At 48.2% G+C, this 15220-nt stretch overlaps 1 protein-coding gene across 1 annotated transcript in view; it reads right to left on the bottom strand.

Annotated features, from left to right (window-relative positions):
* Positions 1 to 4624, bottom strand: part of SSH1 (slingshot protein phosphatase 1) — a 61959-nt gene extending 57335 nt beyond the window's left edge. Inside the window, exon 1 of the mRNA XM_082667272.1 lies at positions 4533 to 4624. Within this exon, the coding sequence (XP_082523398.1) occupies positions 4533 to 4601 (69 nt within the window). The 5' untranslated portion in view covers positions 4602 to 4624. The remainder of the gene's footprint in view (positions 1 to 4532) is intronic.
* Between the last annotated feature and the right edge of the window lie 10596 nt (positions 4625 to 15220).

The raw sequence follows: 15220 nt of genomic DNA, 5'->3' as shown, positions 1-15220 counted from the left end.
TCCTGATGTTTCCCCACATGCCTTCCAAGGCATCGCAGACGGATGCCTGCTAACAGAGCGCTCCTGGCCGGCGCTGCTACTCCACACGCTTGTTCAGCCCTGAGCTCTCCATTTTCCAGGGCTGCTTTGGAGCATATCCTGTTTTTCTGTTTTAAGGGGAGGGGGCAATGTCTTAAGAGGCTGTTTCCTCCCTTCAAGCTAGGCAACAGCTGAGTGATCAACACCATTTTAAGCCACAACACACAAGTTAAAAAATAAATAAATAAAACCACCACCACCACCACCACCAGCACCATTCCAGGCAAGTCTTTCTTAATGGAACGTGGCCAGGATCAGGCTGTCTGTGGGTCATGAAGCTCTTGGTGGTTCTCAAAAAGGCTTAAAGTTTAATATAAAACTTTCTAGGCTATTGGTTTATTTATAGACATGAAAGAAAGGGACATTTAATATTTCCTAAATGTTACAAGGCCAAGAGCGTTAGAGGCTCCAAGCGTAACCACGATTTAAGCCCTGACTGCAATTTTTCTTTTTTTTCTTTCAAGGAGAAAACTTAAATGAGAAGAAAACACACATCCCAACAACTCTGCACCGCTGGGACTTGGCATGTTTTGTATGTTACACAGAGGAGCCCATTGAATGGGGAAGAGAGAAACCTGGAAAGCAGTGATGGCTGGAAGAGATGCAAGGCTGACTGAGGACAGAAACCAGACAGAAGCCAGCAGTGGTGGGAAAAGGGTTACGGAGATCATGTAGAGAGAGGTCTGGGCAGCAAGGCACACACACCACAGGTGGCAATTTCACCAAGGAATGAGTCCAGCAGAGGGTCCTGGTCCTACGCTGTCATTAGATCATGTATGTAACGCACTGGGCAGAGGCAGAGACCATCAGTTAGTTCTCACACTCCCTATCCGACAACGAAGGAGAAGTGGAAACATCGGGGACAGCTCTGCTGACCACAGGGCCACCAACTTCGGTGCCGAAGTGAAACATACACAAAACAACTCACACAACCGCAGGAACAAACTTGGAAGAGACTGCTGGGTCTAACCCAGTGGTTCTCAACTGGGGGCAACTGATCTCAGCAGCGGACGGACGCCAGGCAAGGCTGGAGCCTTTTTTGGGAGGATGCTACTGGCATCTAGTGGGTAGAGGTCAGAGTGCTGCTACACTTCCTCCAACACACAGGACTGGCCCCTGCAACAGACGGCTCACCCAACATCGGCAATGCTGGGGCTGAGCAACCCTGATCCAACGCCACCACCTCAAAGGGACTGGAGATCTGCCCATGAAAATTAGTCACCTTGAACATCTGTCAAAAACCACAACGTAAAAAAAAAAAAAAAAAAATCACAACATTACAACCCATTCCTGAGAGCTACTGCTTTACCTATTCTTGGGCTCTCTGCCTGTTCTCACAAAAGAATGAGACAAGATTAATGAGATAATTAAAGATTGGGGGGGGAGGGGCTTCCCTGGTGGCGCTAGTGGTTGAGAGTCCGCCTGCCGATGCAGGGGACACGGGTTCGTGCCCCGGTCTGGGAAGATCCCACATGCCGCGGAGCAGCTGGGCCCGTGAGCCATGGCCGCTGAGCCTGCGCGTCCGGAGCCTGTGCTCCGCAACGGGAGAGGCCACAACAGCGACAGGCCCGCGTACCGCAAAAAAAAAAAGACTGGGGGGGAAGGAACAAAACTTAAAAGGAGGGAAGCACTGCTTTGCAGGTCGGGCTGTGACTTCCCTTAGTTCCCACGCCGTGCAGCAGGACCACGGGCTGGGGAAGGAAAGAAATGCCCTGAGTGTCTCTGACTCAACGAAGGATGCACATTTTGAGGAGTAAGGAAATGATGGGGGGCGGGGGGGATACAGGCTTCAAAATCATTTAATTCTCGCTCACTCTCTGAGATTCTCAGGATGAAAGGCAACACAAGGTCAGTTATTCCAGAGAAGGAAGCCAAAGAACACACATTAGAGGGAAGCCAGCCCTTCCAGATGAGCTGAGGCCCAGAGAAGGGAAGTAACCTGAGGAAGGTCAGACCAGAGGCACAGCCGGCCTGGCCCACGTCTCCTGGTCCTGTGCACACACGCCTGCCCTCTCTGTTCCTTCTTGCATCTTTGTGCCTCGCCCCACATGGAAGAAAGCCTCACCTTCCAGGGAACATCCCAGCCTCTGCTGGCTCCCTGGGCAACTAATGCCGCTGATTTACTCAAGTTGAATAAAAGCTGGTTGAGTTTTATTCTTATTTTGGAGGTCACTGGCATTTGGTGAAAATAAGGCTTTCTATTATAATTTAAAATGTGCCTAGTGGAAACAACCCCAATGTCCAACAAAATGTACATCCGTACCATAGAATATTACTCGGCCGTAAAAAGGAATGAGGTCCTGACACGTGCTGCAACACGGATGAGCCCTGAAAACATGATGGTGAGTGAAATAAGCCTGACACAAAAGGCCACATAGTGTATGATTCCACTTATATGAAATGCCCAGAATAAGCAAATACACAGAAAGTACATGAGTGGTTGCCTAGAGTTGGTTACAGCAGGGCAGGGGTGGTGGGAGGGAGGCTGTGGCTGATGGCTCAGGGGTGTGAGGTTTCTTTTGGGGGTGATGAAAATGTTCTGGAATTCGGGGTGATGCTTGTACAACCTTGTGCATACACTAAAACCCACTGAACTGTACACTTTACAATGGTGGATTTATGGTATGGGAATTCTATCTCAGCTAAAAAATGAGATAATAAAATGAAAATTTTTAAATGTGTCTAAAGCAGAAATAGATCAGGTGCAAAGTAACGCAGGGAATGTGGGGTTTAGAATCAGAGACCTAGGATGAGAGGCTCTTCGTCTAACCTCTTCCTGGAGCTGAACTCTTCACTCGTTTTTGAGAAGGGACCATGAGATTAAGTGCAGAGAAGTACTTTGTAAACTGCAAGACAGCAGTTGTAGAAATGATGTAGGGGAACAGATGTCTCTGTGGGGAGGCCAGAAGCTACTGCAGACTCCTCAGCTGCAGGCTACTGGCCACCGTGCAGAGCAGGGACTGTTAGAATCTTCTGTCTGTAGACAAGATAACTCATTAATGGCTTCTCCTTGAGAGAAGGGGGCTGTGAGGTTCAACCCTGCAGCCACTCTGAGAGTGCCAGTCCCAGCAAAACAGGCTGAAGAGCTTCCCCACCAGGAGCTGGTGGGACAGGCAGGGCTGTTAAACCGCAAACAGGTCCTCTTCTCTCACAAACACACACAAACCTTTCCATGTTATCAGTCAACTTCCCCCCAGGGAGAAGGGGCCTGAATTGCCCAGATGCTGGCGGGGCCACTTCCTGGGCCTGCAGGGCCCCTCCTCCAGCCTCCTCTCCCTTCCCTAAACAGCTCCCTGCCGCCTCCTCCAGCCTGCTGTGTCTGCAGGTCAGCACTCAGTCCGGCCACAGATGTGAGTTTAGACCCAACTGGTTCTACTGCTCGGAGGCCCGAGGCCCAGACTAGCACGGTCCAACCCAACTGTGCACTCAGAGGACCAATTCCTCAGTAACCCCAGAGCAAGAAGGCACCAGTCCAGGACAGCCTGGGTCACACGCAGATGCACAGAAACCCGCACAGCGCAAAGATGCACTTTCAGCCCCAGAAAGCACTGGTGCAATCCCAGCAACCCCAGAGTCGGCCGCAGCCACATGCACAGCCAGATGCACAAAAACATGCAGCCCCGAAAGATATCACAGCAAGAAAAACCCAGACTCAGCTGCACACAAAGACATGACACACAGTCACCCAGCACCCTGAGCTCACTCAGCCACTGTCACACGGTGACGCCGGCCCCCGAGAGGCACGGCCACTCACACCCAGAGCCAGAACTCCAGGGGCGTGCAGTCGGGGGAAACAATCTCACCACCCACAGGGGCACCCGGCAGCCTCTCCCCCAGCATCACACAGGCACGGTTCCCAGGGGACAGGCCAGATTCACGCAAAGGGAGAGGCACACACAGGCTGGCATACACATGCATACATTCAGCCGGGCACACAGGGAAAGGGCCGAGACAAGCCACAAGGTCCTGAATCTTAGAACCAGCATCTCAGGCAGTTACCCAATCAGGAGTCCCGGTCCCACGTCCAGTATCCCGCACAGTCACCCCCGGACGAGAGACACTGTCACACACTCACGGTCACCCCCCAGACGGGGCTCAAATTCACAAGTCACCCGCAGATGGGGGTCCCACACACACAAAGTCACCCCCAGATGGGGGTCACACACACCGGCTCACGCACACTTACCCCCAAACAGGGGTCACACAGTCACCCCCAGACGAGGGTCACACCCGCACACACAGTCTCACTGCACAGTCACCCCCAAACAGGGGTCACACTCGCTCACAGCCTCCCGCACAGTCACCCCAGTCCGGCTGCCAAGGCTGGGTCGTCCAGCTACGGCCCCGCAGGCCAAGAACCCCTTGAAGCTGCCCTGGCGCAGCCCCGGGCGCCCCGCACTCGCGGCCCAGGCCTGGCGCGGCGGCTCAGGCCGGGGCGCGGGCCCGGGGCTCACCTCGCTGTTGCTGGCGGAGGAGGAGGCGGCGCTGGGCGTGGGCGAGCGCTGCAGGGTCACCAGGGCCATGGCTGCGGCGTGGCGCCCGATGGCCACCGAAGCCTCGGACTAGAGCCGCAGCCGCCACCGCCGCCGCCCGGGCCGGGCCCAGGGCGCTCCAGGAGCCGCTCACGGGCGGCCGGGCCGAGCCGGGCCGAGCCGGGCCGGGCCCGCCCCTCCCTGCCGGCGTCTGTCGCCGCCCCCCGCCCCCCGCCTCCCGCCTCCCGCCTCCCGCGCCGGCGCGCGCCGGGCCTGAGCGCGGGCAGGGGCAGCGGCCGGGGCGGGGCGCGCGTGCGCGGCGCGGGATCCCCCGAGCGGCGGCGGGAGGCCCCGGCTGGCCAGTCACGTCTCCCGCGCGCCCGACGCGCGCGCCTCGGCCGCGCGCCCGGCCCTCGAGTCTGAGAAGCGGGGGCGCGCCCGGTGGCGAGCAAATCCATCCCCCGGAGGCCAGCCCCCTTCGCAGGCTGGAAAACTGAGGCCCGGCGTCCGCACGGCCTGGAATGCTCGGGGCGGGCAGCTACCAGGAAATAAAGAGCTCCTGGTCCCTGCGCCTTGAACCCCGAGGAGCGGTCTGCAGAAATTAATTAGTTCATTCATTCATTCATTTATGAAATATTTATTGAGCACCTACTAAGTGCCAGGCACGGAGTATTAAACCGTGAGCAGCATAGATTAGGCCTGCCCTCAGGGATTTGACAGAAGTGAGTCAAATTACTAGGCACTTAAAAAAAATTATTTTGCCAGTTTTTTTATGTGAATTCTTTCTATGTGTCCAGAAACCCAGCCAACTCCTTGGGAAGTCAGGCAGGGCTTCTCTGAAAAGGGGGCATTTGCTCAGAGGCCTGACGGATGAGCAGGATTAACGGGTGAAGGGAGGGGAGACTGGGGGGTGGGGGGAGCTAAAGGCCCGGAAACGGGAAGGAGATTGTCCATCAGAGGCCCGATCCTAGGGAAGGGAGGAGGGAGAGAGTCACGGTGCACTCTAGAAAGCTCTGGCTGCCGCTTGGAGAATGGACTGTGGGATGGGGTGAAGGGAGACCAGGGATGGGCTGCTGCTGTTGTCCTGGGAGGAGGTGACCAGTATGGGGATGGAGAGAGGGACATGGAGTAAGATACTAAAAAGGTGGTACTGGCTTGACTTGGTAATAGCTTCAATTTCATTCAAATCCCCTCCCTCCCCTCTGTCGCCCCACGCAGGTTCACAAGCATCCGCAAATTTACTGGTCCAGTCCTGCTCCCATCCGTCTCACTGCCAAACCAGCAACCCAACAGCATCCTGGATCCCTCCAGCTGCTTCCGCCGGGTCCAGGGGCTGGGACCTCCTGCACATTCCCTCAGCATCACTCATCTCAAAGGTGGTTCTCTATGGGGTTACTATAGCCCCCCACTGAGTGTCGTGGGGGTTTTTGTTTTTGTTGTTGGTGTTTTGTTTTTTAACTTGTGGGAATATTTTTTAATGTCTTGCAGATGGGGAGAGCTATTGGAGGTTCTGGCGTTCAGAGGGCAGGAGCCAGGAATGCTAAAAACGCTAAAAGTCGTGCAATGCACTGGACAGTGATGCTGCCCCCGCCCAAGGAGAATTGCTTCATTCCCACAAGACACCTGTGTGGTGAAAACACCGTTCATAGTTATCTGAAGCCAGAACCTAGCTCCATTTTACATATCAACACAAAGTATTTTTCACTGAATTTTCAGAAATGCAACTATGTTTACATAGAGGAAAGAATATACTTTGTTTTGTTTGAGAGCTTTGTCCGGAGTTGTTCACCATTTGGGAAAAAGAGTTTATAGAGGGAAACACCACTCCTAATATTGGAGCAGTTGACCCAACAAGCAGACATCTGTAGCTGTGCTCTTGTAGACAGACCGCCATATTTATTTAGCACTTTTTTTTTTTTTGCAGTACGCGGGCATCTCACTGCTGTGGCCTCTCCCCTTTGCGGAGCACAGGCTCTGGACGCGCAGGCTCAGCGGCCATGGCTCACAGGCCCAGCTGCTCCGCGGCACGTGGGATCTTCCCGAACCGGGGCATGAACCCGTGTCCCCTGCATCGGCAGGCGGACTCTCAACCACTGCGCCACCAGGGAAGCCCTAGCACTTATTTTAAAATGTCGAGTGTAAGACAAAATTATGGGCAATGTTCAGTTGACTAGTGACTATCTTACTTCTCAACTCTGAACACATTCATTAAAAACAGACACACTTCAACACAATATTGTAAAGTGACGCTACTTCAATAAGAAAAAAAAAGAAAAAACCAGACACACTACTGAGACTTCCCTGTGTCCTCCAGGGGAGTTGTGCCCAAGATTTTACATAATGAAGTGGATGTTGTTTCATCATGATGAATTTTCCTTTTATGTTAGGGCATTATAGATTTTGTTTTTTCACATTACATGTGGAGGTGGGCTTTATCATCTATGAATTTGTTGCCAATGAGAAAAGGAATCATCACACACTAGTTGTAAACGGGGTGTGGGATTTTAGGGTCGAGAACCTTAGGCTGGTGGTTCTCAAAGGGGAAGGTTTGAGAATTCCCTGGAGTCAATACAGATTTGGAGGCCCCACCCTCCGGAGTTGGTGATTCACTCAGTTTTTAATAATGCCCTAGTGATGCTGAAGGTCCTGGTATGGGGACCTCGGTTTGAGAACCGCTCCCTGTACAAATGCCAAGGCCTCCTTACTGGTCTTCCCTCCATACCCTTCCTCTCCTACCCATGGAGAAATCCATACCAAGATCTGATCATCAAAACCGCAATGAGGTACCGCCTCGCACCGGTCAGAATGGCCATTATTAAAAAGTATACAAGGACTTCCCTGGTGGTCCAGTGAGTAAGACTCCACGTTCCAAATGCAGGGAGCTGGGGTTCGATCCCTGGTCAGGGAACTAGATCCCGCATTGCATGCTGCAACTAAAAAGATCCCACATGCCGCAAAGAAGATCCCATGTGCCGCAACTAAGACCTGGCACTGCCAAAATAAATGAATGAATAAAATAAATATTAAAAAATCTACAAATAACAAATGCTGGAGAGGGTGTGGAGAAAAGGGAACCCTCCTACACTGTTGGTAGGAATGTAAGTTGGTGCAGCCACTGTGCAAAACAGTATGGAGGTTCCTCAGAAAACTAAAAATAGAATTACCATATGATCTAGCAATTCCACTTCTGGGCATATATCCAGACAAAACTCTAATTCAAAAAGATACATGCACCCTTATGTTCATAGCAGCACAATTCATAATAGCCAAGACATGGAAACAACCTAAATGTCCATCGACAGATGAGTGGATAAAGAAGATGTGGTACACCTAGAGTCTGTCGTACAGAGTGAAGTAAGTCAGAAAGAGAAAGACAAATACCGTATGCTAACACATATATATGGAATTTAAGAAAAAAAATGTCATGAAGAACCTAGGGGTAAGACAGGAATAAAGACACAGACCTACTAGAGAACGGACTTGAGGATGTGGGGAGGGGGAAGGGTGAGCTGTGACAAAGCGAGAGAGAGGCATGGACATATATACACTACCAAATGTAAGGTAGATAGTTAGTGGGAAGCAGCCGCATAGCACAGGGAGATCAGCTCTGTGCTTTGTGACTGCCTGGAGGGGTGGGATAGGGAGTGTGGGAGGGAGGGAGAGGCAAGAGGGAAGAGATATGAGAACATATGTATATGTATAACTGATTCACTTTGTTATAAAGCAGAAACTAACACACCATTGTAAAGCAATTATACCCCAATAAAGATGTTTTTAAAAAATGTAATTATGTAATACATGTAAATAAAAATAATATAGAATAAATTTTAAAAAAGATGTGGTACATATATACACTGGAATACTACTCAGCCATGAAAAAGAATGAAATAATGCCGTTTGCAGCAACATGGATGCAACTAGAGATTATCATACTAAGCGAAGTAAGTCAGAAAGAGGAAGACAAATACCATATGATATCACTTATGTGTGGAATCTAAAATATGACACAAGTGAACCTATCTGCAAACCAGAAACAGAATCACGGACATAGAGAACAGACTGGTGGTTGCCAAGGGGGAGGGAGTTGGGGGAGGGCTGGAGTGGGAGGTGGGGGTTAGCAGATGTAAGCTTTTATATATGGAATGGATAAACAACAAGGTCCTACTGTATAGCACAGGGAACTTCATTCAATATCCTATGATAGGGACTTCCCTGGTGGTCCAGTGGTTAAAACTCTGCTTCCATTGCAGGGGGCATGGGTTCAATCTCTGGTTGGGGAACTAAGATCCCGCATGCCGCATGGCGTGGCCAAAAATCCCAATATCCTATGATAAACCATAATGGAAAAGAATATTTTTTTAAAAAAAGAATATATATATATATGTGTGTGTGTGTGTGTGTATAACTGAATCGCTTTGCTGTACAGCAGAAATTAATACAACATTGTAAATCAACTATACTTCAATTTCAAAAAAAAACGATCTGATCCTGCCACCAAGAAGGCACTAAACCCTAATCCTTCTACCCTGGCCCAGCTTAGCTTTCTACCCACCCCCACTGGTCCAGAGACCATCCCACCCCTTCTCACTTCCTCTTACAGCTGAGGGCCCCTCTTCCTTCCCACACTATCTCTTGCCAGACACCACCTCCAAAAATCTCTCCCTGCCCCCCAGACTGGACTCAGCGTCCTTCCGAGGATTTCATAGCTCTCCCCCCACCTACCCCCAGACACACAGCATGTGTCACTCAACATTGTCACAACTATCTCTCTGACTTGTCACATGGTTTCTAAGAAAAACCTCAGGAGCTGGGCTGGGACCAAGATGAGGGCACAAAATATAAGGGGGCAACGAAAACAACAAGAAGAAGAAACCTCAGTAACCAAGAGAAAGACTATTTTTTAAAGAATCAAAATTTATGCAAAAAAAAATCTTCGATGAAGGAAATGTCAACATTTTAAATGGGGTTGGGTGAATTTCCTGGTGGTCCAGTGGCTGGGACTCCGTGCTTCCACTGCAGGGGGCACAGGTTCAATCCCTGATTGGGAAACTAAGATCCTGCGAGCCATGCAGCAGCGTGGCCAAAAAAAGAAAAGGGATCAGTACTATATTACTGATCTTCCTAGCGCCACAGGCTCCAGCAGGGCACAGCAAGACATTTTTACTGATTCTGTCTTTATTTGACCCTGTCTTCATTTAAAATTTTGGTCATTCTAAACCCTTTTGTGAAAACCCTTCTGTGAAAAGGCCTGTGGGCCTGACTTGTGGCCTGTAAGGGGGTGGGGCAGGGAAAAGAGAAGTGAGAGACCCCTGATCTAGGCTTCGGGAGTGGAGGAGGGGAACCCACTGAAAGAGGCAGCTCCAAAGTTTTCTTGCATCCAGTAGAGCTCTTTCCATTCGGTATCATAATTATTTTTTCATCATGATTTATTTAATTATCTTTGACCTTGTAGTCTCAGCTCAGTTTTGCAAGGACTAAAAACAGCAAGTTATGGAGTTATTTGCTGTCTGCTAGGCTGTAGGCAAAGTGATTTGCCAGTGTGTTGGGGACAGGGGTTTATTAACATCTGAATGTCCCCCAGTCTACCTCCAGGGCTACCTCCTCCAGGAAGCCTTCCCTGACCTGAGGCTGGAAGGTAGATACCCCTTATCTATGCTCCTGCTGCCCCTCTGCTTGTTCCTGGCTTGAGCCTTTTTATTTATTTCTTGTCACATTGTTGTGGTTCTCATTTCCTGGCTGAGGAAGTGGATGCACAGAGTGGTTTAGTCACACACCCAAGGTCACATAGCTAGGGAGTGGTGAAGCCGGTATTGGGACAGATGTTCTTCTATTTTAGAACCAAAGGCAGAGGTTCTTCCAGGATAGCCTAGGAGGGGAGAAGAGAAGAGAACTCTCCTGATAGTTCCCTTTTTAGAGCAACCAATTTGCAGTTCAGAGGTAGCAAAGTTCTGGTAGACTGAATAATGGTTCCCCAAAGATGTCCATATTCCAATGCCTGGCATGTGTGACTTTGCAGATGTGATTAAATTAAGGGTGTTGAGGTGGGGAGATTATCCTGGGTTATCCACATGGGTCTGATGTAAACCCAAGGGTCTTTATAAGAAGGAGACAGAAGGAGCAGAGTGAGAAGTAGGGGACGTGATGACACAAGAAAGAGGTTGGAGTGATGGGAGGAAGGCTGTGAGCCAAGGGATGCAGGAGGTCTCTAGAAGCAGAAAAAGGCAAAGGAGTGAATTCCTACCTCATCATCTCCAGAAAGAATGCAGACCTGCCATCACCTTGATTTTAGACTTCTGACCTCTAGAACTATAAGAAAATTAATTCCTGTGGTTTTATGCCGCTGAGTTTCTGGTAATTGGTTGCAGCAGCCATAGAAAATGAATATAAAACCAACCTACACGTATACTGTGTTAAAAAAGAAACAACAGGCTCAAAATGGAGTCACTTGTGCTAAACCCCACATCAGCAAACCAAGACTTAATACCTAACCTAATTACAGTTACAACCACCCCGAGGAATGTAGTCTTAACTGGTCAGTCTGGAATTTTCTGGTCAGCACTAATGAGGTAATCTGCCATGTAGCCGCCTTCTGTCCTCCATAAGTAGGTTACCTAAGCCTGAAACAATCCATTCTTTTCCCCCTTCTGCTATAAAAGCCTTCCATTTTGTACAGCTCCTTGGAGCTCCTTTCTACTTGCTAGATGGGATGCTACCAATTCTTGAATCATTCAACAAAGCCAATTAGATCTTTAAAATTTACTCAGTTAAATTTTTATTATTTAACAGCTATAAAAAAATTATTATGATGTCATAATCCAATATGTTCCAGGCAATTCTTGGACATTGTATCATTTTCACATTCACTCAGTACATTCAACGAGAATTTGTGGAGTGCCTGCGCTCTGTTGAGCACCAGTCTAGGATTTGGGGTCCATCAGGGAACACCACAGAGTCACTGTCCTTGGGCGGTGTCCAATCAAGTGGGAGATATAGCCAAACAACTAATAAGTAAATAGATTTACTACAACGTATGCTAATATATGCATATAAACATGAATATTTAAGTATAACATATTCATATACTATATGAATATTTAAATAAATATATGAATATAATTGGGTGGTGTCCAATCAGGTGGGAGATGTAGCCAAACAAAAAAGTAAATATATTTACTATAACATATGCTAATATATTCATATAATATATGAATATTTAAATATGTCATTTTAAAATGAATCCCTGTCAGTAAAGTTCTTAGAACATGACACGCACAGATCAGTGTCAAATAAATGAAATATGATGTCAAGTAGTAAAAATCAGTCTGGGGGAGAGGGTGGTGGATGGGGGTCTTTAGGCAGGTGGTCAGGGAAGCCTCTGGACAAGGTGACATTTGAGCAGAGGAATCACCATGACAACCCCACCAGGGAGGTGTGGTGGTCCTGGGATCTGCCTGGTTCAAACTGGCCTCCTGACTTTGGAGCTGTCAGGTGCTTCCTTTTTCTGAGGCTCACTTTCTTGCTCTGTAAAATGGGGATAAGAATGGGACCACTTACCTCATGGGTTGGTTTTGAGGCTTGAATACAATAATGTACATGAAAAGCACATTGTGCTGTCCTGCTCATCGACGTTACCTAATGTCATGGGTTGAATTGTGTCCGCCCCAAAGACGCTGACGTCCTAACCCCCAGGACCTGTGAATATGACCTTATTTCAAAATAGAGTCTGTGCAGATGATCAAGTTAGGGTGAAATCATTAGGGTGGGCCCTAATCCAAGATGACTGTGTCCTTATGTAAAGGAGAAATTTAACACAGAGATAGAGACACAGGGAAATCTGTGGCCACAAGCCAAGGAAAACCCAAGATGGTCAGTAGATCACAAGAAGCCAGGAGAGAAGCACTGAACAGATTCCCACAGCCCAGAGCGAACCAGCCCTGCCAATAGCTTGGTTTCTGACGTCTGACCTCCAGAACTGTGAGGCAACAAGTTTCTGTTGTTTAAGCCACTGGGTTTGTGGTGCTCTGTTACAGCAGCCCTACGAAATGAATACACCTAATATTATCATTTCCTTGGTTCTAGAAACTGAGGCCCAGAGCACAGCTAGGATTTGAACCCCAGCTGACCAGCCCCCCGGGGCCCATGTGTAGGTAGTTGGCCTTTCTAGCCTGAGAGGTGAAACTTTGGATATGCCCCCATGTGCAGGGAATGGTGTTTGGGACTCAAAGCTTTGGCCACTTGGCCCACAGTGTCCAGGGCGGGTCTGGGCAGTTGCTGGGGTCCAGGGCTCCTGATAAGGCATCTCTCTGGGTGGGTTGATAGGTACCAACAGCCAGGCAGCTGCGAGTTCCTTGCTCCTGTGTGGAGTTGGTGAAAGCCTCCTTTCCTCTACTCACCCCTTGATTTAACTTGGGTTCTCCCTGGGAGCTGGGGAGTCTCTGCCTCCCTCCAGGCCTCCCCTCCCCTCTCCAGTGGGTGTACTCACAGGACTTGGGCTAGCCTGACTCTGCCTCTAACTTGCTGTGTGACCACAGGCAACACACTGACCCTTGCTGGGCCTTGGAATCTCAGCCTGTAATTTGGAGTGATTAAATGTCCCATGAGAGGTCACTGGTTAAATAAATTTGGGTATGTGCATATGATGGCCCTCCTAGTTGGCCCTCAATGATCCCCATCTCCTGGTATTCATGCCATTTTGGAGACCTTTTCACAGTGAATAGACCTGTGTAAGCACTAGGATGTTGCAGATGTGGCAGCTTCTGGCTTCCGAGGCTAGGTCATACAAGACACCGTGGCTTCTCTCTTGCTCTCTCTTGGATCACTCACTCTGGATGATCAAGCCAGCCACTATGTCCTGAGGATGCTCAAGCAGCCCTATGGAGAGAGGTCCTCATGGTGAGGAACTGAGGCCTCCTGTCAACAGCCAGCACCAATCTACCAGCTACGTGAGTGAACCACCTTGCAAGTAAATCTTACAGCCCCGATCAAGCTTTCAGATGACATCGCAGACACAGCCGACATCCTGATTGCAACCTTACAAGAGACCCTGAGCCAGAAGCACCCAGCTAAGCTACCCCCAGATTCCAGACCCACAGAAGACATGTGAGATAATAAATGACTACTGTTTTAAGCTGGTGGATTTTGAGATAATGTGTTATGCAGCCATAGATAACTAATACAGCCACAGATAACTAATATAGCAGCCATATAAAAATATGTTACAATGTAATGCATTACTGGAGAAACAGTTTCATGAAATATTAAGTTTGGGGAAATAAAGTAGGTTACCAATCACTATATGACAGTAGAATCCCAGTTTTGGAAGAAAACTATGAAGAGTTATAAAACTCTACCAAAGAACGAAAAGAAGACATATATGGAGAGGTGGAGAGGATTTTTCTTTCTTTCTTTCTTTCTTTTTTTTTTTTTTTTGCAGGGGAAGACTTTATAGTAGAATTATCAACCACTCTAAGTTAAATGCAATGCAATTCCCATGAAAATCCCAAACTGATGTTTTTGGGTGTAAGGGATCTTGATAAGAGATAACTGAACGAAATGACAATTGTTAAAGACGAGACAACAAGTCCCAAATGGAGTCATTTACGCTAAGCCCCACATCACCCAACTGCGTCTTAATTACAGTTTTGTTTTTCCCAGAAATGGAATCTTAAATCAGCCAGCCGGGAATCACCTGATCAGCACTAGTTAGGTTATCTGCCTGGTAGATCCCTGCCATCCCCTAAAGGAAAGTAACCTTGCAATATCCAATCTGCTTTTCTGCGCAGTATAACTTCCTTGTTCCTGCTCCCTTCTATTTATACAAGTCTTTCATTTTGTATAGCTCCTGGGAACCCCTTTGTATCTGTTAGATTGGATACTGCCCAATTCATAAATCGTTGACTAAAGCCAACTAGAGCTTTAACATTTTACTCAGTTGAATTTTGTTTTATAACACATTTATTGAACATATACTGTGCATCGTGTCATCTTCAATCACTATTTCATCTTAATTCCACAATAGGGCAAAGTCCCTCGTTATTTAATTTTTCCAATAGCAAGAAACTGTTATTAGCTTCCCTCCCCCCCCACCCCCTACCACAAATTCTACATATAAAGCTTCAAGAAGAGACTTGTCTGAGATTCTGGGGACCATGAGGAATGGAGCTCAGGTTGACCTCATGTGTGTTTGACACTAACATGTGCTCTTGGACCTCCTGCCATGTGCCTTCCTGATTGTTCTCTGGTTTCCTTTAGTACCAGCCCAAGACCACACAGGTAGAGAGGGCAAGGTTGGGGTACCAGCTGAGTCTGCCTGCCTGACTCCAGAGTCCCTGGTCTTAATCACTAGCCACCAAAAAGGAAGAATAGAAAGAAGGGATCTGTCCTACCAGATATTAAAACATGTGACAAAGCTGCAGAAATTAAAACAGCATGAGCACTGGTTTAGAAAGCCACAGACAGATCAATGGAGAGTCCAGGAATAGACCCAAACACACAGGAAAGTTTAGTGAATAATAAAAGCAGGGAAGTATCAGTAGAGAAAATATGAGTGAGTCAACTAACAGTTTTGGTGCCATTATCTAGTAAGTCAAGCTGGATCCTTAACCCCCTTCTTTCTCCAAAATTAATTCCATATGAATCAAATATTTCAGTGTTAAAAAAAACCCTCAAAA

Source organism: Grampus griseus (assembly GCF_964374135.1).
Source record: "Grampus griseus genome assembly, chromosome: 12".
Taxonomy (NCBI): Eukaryota; Metazoa; Chordata; class Mammalia; order Artiodactyla; family Delphinidae; genus Grampus; species Grampus griseus.
The sequence above is the reverse complement of the archived record's forward strand: the minus strand, read 5'-3'. Positions and strand labels throughout refer to the sequence as shown.